Source organism: Neoarius graeffei, chromosome 16, assembly GCF_027579695.1.
Source record: "Neoarius graeffei isolate fNeoGra1 chromosome 16, fNeoGra1.pri, whole genome shotgun sequence".
Taxonomy (NCBI): Eukaryota; Metazoa; Chordata; class Actinopteri; order Siluriformes; family Ariidae; genus Neoarius; species Neoarius graeffei.
This window is the reverse complement of record NC_083584.1, coordinates 4,782,817-4,796,147: the sequence shown is the minus strand read 5'-3', so window position 1 is coordinate 4,796,147 and position 13,331 is coordinate 4,782,817. Positions and strand designations below refer to the sequence as shown.

The 13,331-nt window shown below is 48.1% G+C and overlaps 1 protein-coding gene across 3 annotated transcripts in view; it reads right to left on the bottom strand.

Moving 5' to 3' along the window:
- LOC132900337 (NLR family CARD domain-containing protein 3-like) overlaps positions 1-12,153 on the bottom strand; it is a 100,188-nt gene extending 88,035 nt beyond the window's left edge. For all 3 annotated transcript variants that reach the window (XM_060942367.1, XM_060942369.1, XM_060942370.1), the window contains exons 1-2: positions 12,079-12,153; positions 6,555-6,608 (exon numbers count right to left, since the gene is read on the bottom strand). In XM_060942367.1, the coding sequence (XP_060798350.1) occupies positions 6,555-6,608; positions 12,079-12,146 (122 nt within the window). In that variant the 5' untranslated portion in view covers positions 12,147-12,153. The remainder of the gene's footprint in view (positions 1-6,554; positions 6,609-12,078) is intronic.
- Between the last annotated feature and the right edge of the window lie 1,178 nt (positions 12,154-13,331).

Genomic DNA, 13,331 nt, shown 5'->3' with positions numbered 1-13,331 from the left:
GTGGCTGACCCAGACATTTCACCTGTCAAGGCATGGCTAGAGGCTGGTGGAGAGCGGCCTTTGTGGACCACCATCTCATCCCATAGTCCAGCCACCAAAGCCTATTGGAGCCAGTGGAAGCGCCTCTTTGTCCGAGATGGCATTTTGTTTAGGCGGTTTTACTGCCTGGATGGTGCCCAGTTTTATCCCCAAGTGATATTACCACATGTGTTCCATTCGGATGTCCTAGGGCAGATGCATGAAGGTCCCATTGGAGGGCACTTTGGAATGGAGCGCATGGTGTCACGGCTTCAGACACGATACTACTGGTATCGAATGCGAGAAGACGTTAGTCTATGGTGTCAGACATGCACCAGCTGTGCATCCAAGGCAAGGCCCCATAAAACACCCCAGGCTCCTATGGGAACTGTCCGAGTTGGAGCACCGATGGAGCGGGTAGCACTAGACATTATGGGTCCGCTGAATGAGACCGAGCACAGAAACTGCTATGTGCTCGTGATCCAGGACTATTTCACGAAGTGGGTGGAGGCTTTTCCTCTGCCCAATGAAAAGACAGAGACGGTGGCGGAAGTGCTTGCCTCCGAGTGGGTGAGCCGTTTTGGTGCTCCACATACTTTACACAGTGACCAAGGTAGAAATTTCGAATCTGAAGTTCCAGAAGATGTGCGCTCTGTTCGGTGTCGAGAAGACACATACTACCCCATTCCGACCGCAGTCGGACAGCCAGGTCGAGCATTTCAATTCTACCTTGCAGAAGATCCTGGCCACGACCGCTGAGCGTTGCCACTGGGATTGGGACCTTATGATTCCCTATGCAGTTATGGCCTACAGATCAACCAGGCACAGTGCAACCGGCCTCACTCCCAATTTCATGATGTTTGGCCGGGAAGTGTGTGAGCCAGCAGACCTGGTGACCGGCCTTCCTCCTGACTCAGAGGATGCTCCTACTGCTCCCGAGTATGTCCAGCGCCTCCGTGAACGACTGGAGCTAGCTCATCAGATTGCTAGGGACGCACTTGGGGAGTCAGTGGAGCGTGCAAAGAGACAATATGACAAAAATTGCTGTCGTACACAATATCGTGTTGGAGATGCTGTGTGGTACCTCATCAAGAGCACATGGAAAGTCAAGAACAAGGTCAAGAAGTTCCTTCCATCATATGAGGGACCTTTCTTCGTCTTGGGGCAACTTGATGACCTGGTGTATCGCATACAGAAGAGCCCAAAGACCAAAGTGAAAGTGGTTCACCATGACCAGCTGAAGCCCTATCGGAGTCGTGATCCACTGGATAATGCCTGGGTCATGGTGCAAGCTCAGGCATGGGCACCAGTGGAGGTGCCCTCCCCAGCCTTGACCGCAGATCCTGTGGACCCCGACCTCGCCAGCCTGTTCTCCAGCGCGGACCAGGAGGAGGTCCTGGATGCAGCTGGAGGTGACTCTGAGGCAGCTGCACTGCTGTCTGATCATCGCTCTCAAAGGCCGAGATGTCAGCGAAGATCCCCAGTCAGGTTTGGGGATTGGGTAAATTAGATAGAAAGCTGTGGTTCCACAGGGCAGAATAATCCCTGCACGGCTTGGGGACCCAGGCAGTCTACCCTGACCCCTAGAGTAGGAAAGTTATGACTGAAAAAAAAATTTTATTGTTTACTGTTAACAATGTCTACTGTTCACTTGCTCTTATGCTCCGGTTGCTCAGGTATTATAGGGACTGTACCTTGTTGCTGTAGGCCAGCACTCATGTAACTGTAATGCCCTGCTTATTATGAATGACCTGCAAGGACTATGCCCCCCTATTGGGGTATTTTGCTTTTGTTTCCATGTATTTAAAAAAAAATGAAGTAAAGAGATGTTTGGTTATGCTGTTATACTGGATTAGAATTAGTTGTAATTGCTATCCAGAGTGGGGGTAGTGTTGTAAAATAAATTAATGCATGTCCAGTAGGATGCTGTGTGCGCAGGTGTGGGCGGGGCTGGAGTAGGGTAGCAGAAGGAAGATAAATAAAATAAAGGGAAAAAAAGATATGTAGTCAGCGCGGCAACCGGAGCAGTTGTTGTATTGCGAGTTCTTCACAATAAATCCTCGGAAAGAAGCCGTCGTGTGAAGCCTTGTATATAAGCTTATATAAGTTTATCCAGAGGGAAGTTAACCCCGGAGTAGGTCATTACTCCGGCCCTGGAGACCCAACGCACCAGTAAACTGAGATTTCTCTCCCCTGATCTCCTAACTACGGTTGGGAAAACATCAGGAAAGGTTAACAAGTGGAACAGTAGAACAGTTCTATTCAGCTTTACTTACACGGCTTTCCTGGATGCTGCAATCACAGGCATCACCTTCACAAGAACCCAATCTGGTATCTTCTCTGTACTGGTATATTTACTCAGATCAAACTCCTTCAGCTCCTGTGCTGAAGTCAGTAACACAAACACCAGAGCAGACCACTGTGAAGGAGACAGTTCACTTCATTTCCCAGATTTCAGGTAGCGTTGGATTTCCTCCACGAGAGAATCATCACCCAGTTCATTCAGACAGTGGAACAGTTTGATGGATTTTTCTGCAGGAAGATCATCTCTACTGATCTTCTCCTTAATGTTCTGAACTGTTTTCTCTTTGCTCTGGGAGTTACTTCCTGTCTGTGTTACTAAGGCATCTAAGAGTTTCTGATTGGACTCCAGTGAGAGACCCAGAAGAAAGTGGAGGAACAGATCCAGATGTCCAGTCTCAGATTTTAACATCTGATCTACAGCACACTCGTGTACATCTGAAATTGTCTCAAAGGACCGACTCTGATCAAGAACATTTCTCTTTTCCTTCATGAAGGTCAGATGTACATACAGAGCTGTGAGATGCTCCTGAATGTTCAGATGAACAAAGCAGTACACTTTACTCTGGTGAAGCCCAGGCTCCTCTCTGAAGATCTGCGTACACACACCTGAGTACACTGCTGCTTCTGTCACATCAATGCCACACCCTCGCAGGTCTTTCTCATAGAAGATCAGGTTGCCTTTCTTCAGCTGCTCAAAAGCCAGTTGTCCCAGTTTGAGCAGCATTTCTTCATCACTCTCCTGCTTCTTTGAGTATTTTTCTCTGATGACGTTTGTCTGAATGATGAGGAAGTGTGTGTACATTTGAGTCAGAGTCTTGGGGATCTCTCCACTCTCTGCTTCACCCAACATTCTCTCGAGGACAGCGGCTGAAATCCAGCAGAAGCCTGGGATGTGACACATGATGTCACATCACATCTAAACTCTTAGATGCCTCTCCAGGGCTTCTTAATGACTTCAGGTGTGTGATGATGTTCTCGGCCAGGCTCTGATCACTGACCCTCTTCCTGAAGTACTCCTCCTTCTGGGGGTCATTGAACCCTCATACCTCTGTGACTCGATGGACGTACTCAGAGGGGATTTGATCAGCTGCTGCTGGTCGGGAGGTGATCCAGACGAGAGCAGAGGGAAGCAGATTCCCTTTGATCAGGTTTATCAGCAGCACACGCGCCGATGCTGATTCACTTGCATCACACACACTCACTGTGTTCCAGAAATCCAGAGGGAAATGACACTCATCCAATCCATCAAAAATGAACAGAACCTTTTCCAACCTGGACATTTCTGTTTCTTTTGTTTCCTTAAAACAGACATGAAGGAGCTCCATCAGACTCAGTTTTTGGTCCTTCATCAGATTCAGCTCTCTGAAAGGAAGTGGAAATATGAGGGGGATGTCCTGATTTGCTTTCTCTTCAGCCCAGTTCACAATGAACTTCTGCACAGAGACTGTTTTTCCGATACCAGCCACGCCCTTTGTCACTACAGTTCTGATGGGTTCGTCTTCTTCAGATAAGGGCTTAAAGATGTCGCTGCATTTGATTGGTGTTTCCTCTGTTGTTTTTCTCCTGGACGCTGCCTCAATCCATCTCACCTCATGTTCTTTATTGACGTCTCCACTGTCTCCCTCTGTGATGTAGAGCTCGGTGTAGATCTCATTCAGGAGCGCTCGCGTTTCCGGCTTTATCATCACTCCATTTAAACACTGAAACTTCTTCATCAGATTTAATCTGAACTTTTTCTGGAATTCATTTACAGCAGGAGATTCTGGGGCGTGTCTGTGTGACGGGGTGAAATAAGAAGACGCGGTGAGACCTGGGCTCCAATTATTACAGTTTAACATCACAGTTTTTCCTGACTAGTTCCCACAGATAACCGTTCTTTAGGATGCTAACACTATGGATTTACCGGATTTGACTGTATCTTTTCCACTGAGCTCTATGTAAAACCTGGAGCGCTCAGAGCCTATTCCCCGCTGTAGAGATGAGTGAAGCCGTCTGGCCGCCATATTACCACTCCCATCGCGTGTCTCTGGCTTGTGTGTTAAACCGTGGTATCTCATCAAATTTTCCCCAAGAAAAGTACCTCCTGACTCTGCCCCCTTTCATTACCTCCTCTTATTTTCTCAACTTGACCCCCATTCCTGACACATCTTTATCGCGCTCTGCTTCACTGTTAGTATTTTTTTCCCTTTTCCAGTTCAGTCTCTGATCATTTTTTTCATGGCTCTTTTTTTTACTAGAGCGGCAGCTACAATTATCAACAGTCCATAATTATCGACACCTTTTCAGATTTACCAATAAAAACAAACAAACAAACAAACAAACAAACAAACAAACAAACAAACAATCGTACAAAGCTGAGTTTCAGTTACAGCAGTTATTATCGGTTAATTAATAAATCGGAAGACCCCACCCCCACCCTTTGAGCTTGTCGTTTGATGGCACAGCTCGTTACTTGAGACGGAATTTCTTTTAGCACGATCAGCAAGTTGAGGAAAACCCGGACGTTATCATCGCAGGGAAGCATGGTGCAAAGATCATGGACATGTTTTTACTGATCAAATTCACCGATATTTCATGACCTCCTCGTCAAAACCTACTTTATTTCTTACTCTTTCATTTACAGCTGCCATTTTGTATCTAAACGCACGTTTGAGAAGTCACGTGAGGTGTCGATAATAGTGATCACTTTCACCGGTGTCCACCATTATCGACACCCTGTGGGATTAAGGGACATTTACGACTGTTATGGAGCGATCTCTGTGTGTAACATTGTTGAAGTAGATGAAGTGCTTTAAAAAAATAAAACTGCTGTGATTTATAATTTTTTTTCTGATTTATAACAGAATGGAATGTTTATAGAGTATTTGGAATCCGATTGAAATCAGTAGAATTAGACCTGAATTAAATTCCTAACGTAAAAAAAAAAATTACATGCTTGAAATATTCAGATTTTTCTATTCCATTCAGAATTTTTTTCAGTTTGTTGTAAATATCGACCACATATTACAATATCAGTGGACATTTTATTTTTTGGTTCGAGGAATGACATGCGACCTTTGACCTGGATTTTCATGTGGTTACAATGTCAACTGCCTGTTGTCAACGCATTTATTGGTAAACGACAAAACTAGAAATTAATACAAACAACAACAACGAATGACTAACAAAATGTGATTTACGAAAATACTTCAAAAGTGGAACAAAAATATTTTCTGACGCAGGTTAAACATCAGTTGATTTGTTTACAAACATTAGAATTACCTCCTCATTTATGTCAACACCAACATCCATATATTTAAATAAAAGATTTTATATTTCGTACAAGTCTACGTAAAACAAATTTTAAATTAAAGCTGTCTTGTTAACTTAATAGTATGTACGATTTTTTAAAAATAAAACCATCTGAATGTCAATAATTGTGGAACGGTATCGATAATTGTGGAACGGAGTCACGTGATCTGATACGCTAAATAATCAGGAATCAACTCATTTTTCCCAGTGGAAGTTTGAGTAATTATTCATGCACAATTTACAGATTGAAAGTCTTTTCCACTTTTGCAACGACCAAAAGATCGTTAAGGTGTCGATAATTGTAGCCGCCGCTCTATAATTATTTTTACGGAGATTATTTCAGTTCCTGTTGCTTTCTCCTTCATACATTTCTTCTTCCTTTTTTTTATATTTTATAGACAGACATTGGCTTTGATCTAGTCAGGAACATTTGCATCGATAATCTGACACAGTCACAGTGTTCATCCCAGATATCAATGTCAGATTTTCAACAAAAACAGACAAGACGATCAGACAGGTTTTCCCCTCTCTTCCTATAGGGGGTCCACGCAAACGGCGCTGTGCACACACGTGTAAAAATGATCACACGCTAGCCATCAATACTCACAGGTGAAATGTCCGTCCACAACCTTTGACCTGACGATTTGTACAGTTCACTGCTGCACATGTAGGCATTTTTCTTCTCATTTTTCTCACCGACTACATAAATAACTCGTCCAATTTTGTGGAGCTTCCAGTCGTCTAAATGACAGTTCCGCTCCGTGATGGGAGTGGTAAGATGGCGGCCAGCTGGCTTCACCCTGACGACCCTATGAGCTCTCCAGATTTTATATAGAGCTCAGTGATGTTTTCTATAATCTAATCCTGTAGATAATAACAGCAGAGAGGTTTAGAATACCAGAGCGTCAGTGTCACGGTCATGTTGTTGGGTTTGATCTTACCCTGTATCTGTGATGAAGATCTTTTCTCTTCTGTCTCCTGCCTTCTGTAAAACACTGAGAACAAAAATAGTAGCTGTTAAAGACAACAACTTTAATCCCTTTAATACTGGAGTCTCAGATTTAGTCCCAATTTTACTGCAATAAATGGAGCAAGTGAATAATTATTTAGAGAACACAGAACTAAATACAGCAACATTGTGGACCTGGAGAAAAATTTGTCCCTGTTTTAATTTTAGGCTGCTAGTTTTTTTTTCCTTCTTCCGACAGGCCCCTCCAAAAGTACCGGAATAGCAAGGCCAGCTCTTTTGTTTTTGCTTTACACTGAAGACATTTGGGTTTGAGATCCAAAGATGAATGAGATAAGAGATCAGAATTTCAGCTGGTTCAGTTCTTTTTGCTTATATTACTGTAACAGTTCAGTGTTCGTGGGTGGAGCACAGAGGGTGGCAGGACAGAGATCAGGTTTGACAGAACGTTTTATTGCCACACTTTTCAGCATAACAATTATGTATGCACTTTTCAGACACACACACACTCAGCGTCTGGTTCAGGAAGAGCTCCCCTGCTCTCTGCTCTCCCTCCCTAAATAGGGCGCGGTCACTGGGAAGACACACACAAACAGGTTAATTGCAGTCAGGTGTAGTGATTCTGCCACTTACCTTCCCTGACTCCGCCCTCCTGTCACAGACCGGTGCTTGACCACGCCCCCGCTGCCACATACCCCCACTGCCCAACTCAGGCCGGGCGGCCGTCCGGCCTGCAGCTGACTCCCCCCGACGGGAGAGGAAGTCCGCCACAACCATCTGCGCCCCCGGCCTGTGGACCACCTTAAAATTGAAGGGTTGGAGTGCCAGATACCAACAGGTGATCTGCGCGTTGGCATCTTTCATGCCGTGGAGCCACTGGAGGGGCGCGTGGTCCGAAAAGAGGGTGAAAGGGCACCCCAGCAGGTAGTAACGGAGGGCGAGGACCGCCCACTTGATCGCCAGACACTCTTTCTCTATTGCGCTGTAGCGCCCCTCATGCACTGACAGCTTCCTTCTGATGTACAGGACGGGGCGGTCCTCCCCCTCCACCTCCTGGGACAAAACCACCCCCAGCCCTCTGTCCGACGCATCGGTCTGCAACACAAAGGGGAGAGAAAAGTCAGGGGAGTGTAAAAGTGGCCCCCCACACAGTGCAGCCTTTACCTCCGAAAAAGCCCGCTGGCATTGCTCCGTCCACTGGACTGGATCTGGTGCCCCCTTTTGAGTGAGATCAGTCAGCGGGCTGGTGATGTCCGAATAATTAGGTATAAACCTATGGTAATAGCCAGCCAGCCCCAGGAACTGTCTCACCCCCTTTTTGGTCTTGGGCCTCGGGCAGGCCACAATTGCTGCCGTCTTATTAATTTGGGGACGCACCTGCCCATTGCCCAAGTGGAAGCCCAGATACCGTACTTCCACCCGCCCAATCGCACACTTCTTTGGGTTGGCTGTGAGCCCCGCTCGCCTCAGCGACCTAAGGACGGCCCTCAGATGTTTGAGATGCCACTGCTAGTCATTACTATAGATGATGATATCATCTAGATAAGCGGCCGCATAAGTGGCGTGAGGGTGGAGGACTCTGTCCATCAGCTGCTGAAACATAGTGGGCGCCCTAAACAGCCCAAACGGAAGGGTGACAAATTGGTGTAAACCAAATGGTGTGGAAAAGGCCATTTTTTCTCAGGATAGTGGAGTCAAGGGGATCTGCCAATATCCCTTCGTCAAATCCAGCGTCGAATAAAAGCGAGCAGTGCTGAGTCGATCGAGCAACACATCAATATGAAGCATTGGGTACGCGTCGAATTTAGAAGCCGCGTTGACTTTTCTGTAGTCCACACAGAACCGGACCGACCCGTCGGCCTTGGGTACCAAGACCACCGGGCTGCTCCAGTCACTGTGGGACTCCTCAACGATGCCCATTTTGAGCATGGTCTCAAGTTCTTCCCGAACCACCTTTTTTTTGTGTTCGGGTAGTCTGTAAGGGTGGCTACACACTACTACCCCCGGGGGCATCTCTATGTGGTGCTCTATGAGGTTACTGCTACCGGGCAGGGGAGAGAACACATCCGAAAACTCGGCCTGCAACTGGGCGACCTCCGTGAGCTGGGTCGGGGAGAGGTGGTCTCCACAGGGGACTGGAGGGGTACGTGATGTCAATGCCCCTTTTTGAACCTTTTTGAACCACCGACACCAACACCACGGGGACCTCCTCCTTCTAGAGTTTAATGAGATTGAGGTGGTAAATTTGTAGTGCCCCACCCCTGTCCGTTCGCCTCACCTCGTAGTCGACGTCCCCGACTCGCCGTGTGACCTCAAAGGGACCTTGCCACTTGGCAATCAATTTGGAGCTCGAAGTGGGCAACAATACGAGTACTTTATCTCCCTGGGTGAACTCCCTAAGGCGCGTACCCTTGTTGTACAGGCGGGCTTACCGTTCCTGGGCCTGCCACAAATTCTCCTGGGTTAGGTGGGTGAGCGTGTGGAGTTTTGCGCGCAGGTCCATAACGTATTGAATTTCGTTCTTGCTTTGTGAAGGTCCCTCCTCCCAATTTTCCCGCAGCACGTCTAGGATGCCGCACGGATTACGCCCATATAATAATTCACACGGGGAGAACCCCGTGGAGGCTTGGGGAACCTCTCACACTGAGAATAACAAGGGTTCAAGCCACTTATCCCAATTACGTGCGTCCTCACTTATGAATTTTTTAATGATATTTTTGAGGGTGCGATTGAACCGTTCCACTAAGCCGTCCGTTTGTGGGTGATACACACTGGTGCGGATCGGCTTAATCCCCAATAACCCATACAGTTTGCGCAGTGTCCATGACATAAATTTAGTGCCTTGATCAGTCAGAATCTCTTTCGGGATTCCGACTCGGGAGATGACGCGGAAGAGTGCCTCTGCAATACTGCGTGCTGAGATATTGCGCAGAGGCACTGCTTCCAGGTATCACGTTGCATAGTCCACCAGAACTAATATAAAGCGGTACCCTCGTGCTGACCGATCTAATGGCCCGACGAGATCCATCCCAATTCTCTCAAATGGGGTCTCGATCAATGGAAGAGGGCGCAAAGGAGCTTTTGGAATAGCCGCTGGATTTACTAACTGGCATTCGGGGCATGCCATACACCACCTACGAACATCGCCGCGAATTCCCGGCCAATAGAATCGGGCCATTATTCGGGCTAGTGTCTTGTCCTGCCCTAAGTGTCCAGCCATGGGATTAAAGTGAGCCGCCTGGAATACCAATTCCCGGCGGCTCTTTGGAATTAAAAGCTGCGTGATTTGCTCTTTTGTCTGAGTGTCCTGCGTCACTCGGTATAATCTATCCCTCATAATAGAGAAATAGGGGAAGGACGGGGTGGCGTTCGGCGGGAGCGTTTGACCATTGATTACTCTCACTTGGTCAAACGCATGTCGCAGAGTCTCGTCTCGCGACTGCTCTAACGGGAAATCTGCGAGGGATTCCCCGAGAGAGTGAGGAGGAGCCTGGGGCTCCTCACTCTGACGTGGAGATGACGTAGACGGCTCTGTGACAGCTGCTCCCGCCAAAGCGACACCGGGACCTCCCCCTGCTACATGGCAGGACCCACTCTCTACTAAGCATGTCAACAAACCCCGAAATCCCGGCCAATCAGTCCCCAAAATCAGAGAGTGGGTAAGGCGAGGATTAACCGCCGCCTTCACTATAAATTTTTCCCCTCGGAAAAAAATGTGGACTGACACCAAAGGGTAGCTGTGAACATCCCCGTGCACACACAACACCTTCACCCCCTGTGCTCCCCCCAATGCCTCGTTCTGCACCAGGCTTTGGTGAATTGAGGTTTGATTACAGCCAGAATCCACCAACGCCTGATATGTATCCCCTTGGATACTCAACGGTATGCGATACGCTCCGGCCTGATCGAGGGCGGCCTCTGACGCATCGGGGATCCAAACCACCACGCCCACCTCCATCGCCGTGCACTGCTGTTGAAAGTGGCCCGGGTCCCCCAGCGCCAGCAAACCGGCCCGGGCTTTCCCTCTGCACCGGTGATCTGGGGCTCACTCACCTGAGGGGGGGAGAGACAGACACAGAAGGGAGAAATGGGAGGGCACCGCGGGTGCGGCGGGCCGGCTGGGGTGGTGCCGGCCCCCGCCTCCGCGGTGGGGGAATGGGGCGAGGACGGGACACAGGAGGAGGGGGAGAGAGAGAGAGAGAAGAGGAGAGAAAAGAAGATGCCACCTGCTGTCCTGCCGCTGGGACAGCTGCCAAATGGTCCTCCACCAGCTCGACTGCCTGATCCAGCGACGCCGGGTGGTGGCACCGGACCCACTCCGCAGTTCCTGCTGGCAAGTGAGCGACGAACTGTTCCAGCACCACCTGGTCGATGATTCCCTCGGCGTCGCGGTTGTCGGCCCTCAGCCACCGCCAGCATGCGTCCCGGAGCTGCTGGCCAAACGCGAACGGCCGGCCGACTTCCTCCAAGCGCAACGCGCGGAAGCGCTGGCGCTGCTGTTCTGGGGTGCGCCCCATGCGCTGGAGGATGGCCCGGTGGAGGTCCGCGTAGGCCAGCCGGCGGTCGGCAGGGAGCTGTAGTGCGGCCAGCTGTGCCTCTCCCGTTAGCAGGGGGAGGAGGCGCGCCGCGCGCTGCTCCATCGGCCACCCCAAGGCTTCGGTGACTTGCTCGAAGAGCATGATGAACGCCTCGGGGTCGTCCTGCGGGCCCATCTTGGTGACGGTGAGGGGAGACGGGCCCGCGGTAGGAGCGCTGGTGGACCCCGCCGACGCGAGGAGGTGCTGGAACGCCTCTCAAGCTTCTTGTTGGGCCAACACCAGGGCCTCGAACCACTGTTCTTGCTCCTTTCAGAGGGTGAGTAGCGCCTGGTGCTGGCTTTGCTGGGCCGCGGCGAGGGCGTGGACCAGTTCAGCGAACGGGGAGGACTCCATGGGGCTGTTAGGCTGCTGTGCTCCAGGTCCCGGGTTTCAGCACCACTGTAACAGTTCAGTGTTCATGGGTGGAGCACAGAGGACGGCAGGACAGAGATCAGGTTTGACAGAACGTTTTATTGCCACACTTTTCAGCATAACAATTATGTATGCATTTTTCAGACACACACACACTCAGCGTCTGGTTCAGGAAGAGCTCCCCTGCTCTCTGCTCTCCCTCCCTAAATAGGGCGCGGTCACTGGGAAGACACACACAAACAGGTTAATTGCAGTCAGGTGTAGTGATTCTGCCACTTACCTTCCCTGACTCCGCCCTCCTGTCACAGACCGGCGCTTGACCACGCCCCCGCTGCCACAATTACCATTTCAGGCTTTAGCATTCAAAAGATTAGCCATAAGACGTTTTCACCTGAATAAATGTTTACACTATTTCCTCTAAAGCATTTACTGAAAGCATTGTAGCATCACTAAAGACCAAGGAACTATAATAAACATCAAAACAGCTGCTAATGACAATGGAGCACATCCATTACTGTGACTTTAACCCCGAGAATTATGGGATGTTACCTGTGCCCAGGTGACGGGTTTCCAGTTTTAAAGCTCCAGGGAACATCCATACACCGATCACTCTTCATGGAGACACAGCTGGGTTCTGGTGAGTCTGATCTCTTCATCTGGACTTCACTGTACAACATTATAGACACGCCATTAAATAAACCATTTACACTTTTAGAATGATTTGTTATTTTGACTTAATTTGACCAACAGTGAACAGTGGAATGAGTCTTTATTGTTTATTTAAGTGATTTTGTTCACCATTACTCTGACTTTTATTGTCACATCCAGATGAATTTACTTCCTGATGATGTACGTGACACTGTGAAACACTGAACTGCACAGTTATTGATATTAATTACTCTAAAATGTTTACTGAAAGTACTGTCGCAGGATTATGGCCTAATTAAAGTATAACAGACTGATAAATATCAAAATTCTGCTAATGATCTGAACTGGATAAAGGAATGTGTAACACGGCCTTTCACTCTGCAGTGACTTTAACTCTGAGAATTATGGGATGTTACCTGTGTCCAGGTGACGGGTTTCCAGTTTTAAAGGTCCAGGGAATATCCATAGACTCATCGCTCTTCATGGAGACACAGCTGGGTTCTGGTGAGTCTGATCTCTTCATCTGGACTTTACTGTACAGCATTATAGAGTGGACATGAGACAGTTTTTCTTACACAGACATGTAAACGTGTTACCTTTGATTGGCTAACAGCAATCAGCAAACGTGTTACCTCTGATTGGCTAACAGCACTGTGACGCTACCTCCAGTGGGTCAGAACAAGCGGATGTGGGTGTCTTTGTAAAAACTGTTTTGATTGGCTATTATGGTCTCAACATCGATGTTTTGACCAATAACATTGTAGATAACACGAATTTTACATCACATTTAACGAGATTAAACGAGACTAAAGATGGCGACTTACAAATAATGTGTAAACATCGTTGGAGTTAATAAAGTTTGAACAGCATGAAGGAACATACCCCAACCCCCTGAAATTAATAAAAAAATTCTCAACAGATTTGGCATAATATAAAAAGGTCGTTTTTTACTCAGAAAAAGCGGAAATCCGCCGAAAAGCGGAAAACTCTCATCCCTGCCGAGCTTGTGACCATGTCATGCATGCTAACGTGGATAATATGAACATGCTATTTTGTAACAAAAATCTTCGAACAAAAAGTTCATGTTTTACTTACAGCTTGTGAGCTGGTGGTCGATCGTCTTGACGGTACAGATCCAGGTATTAAAAACAGCC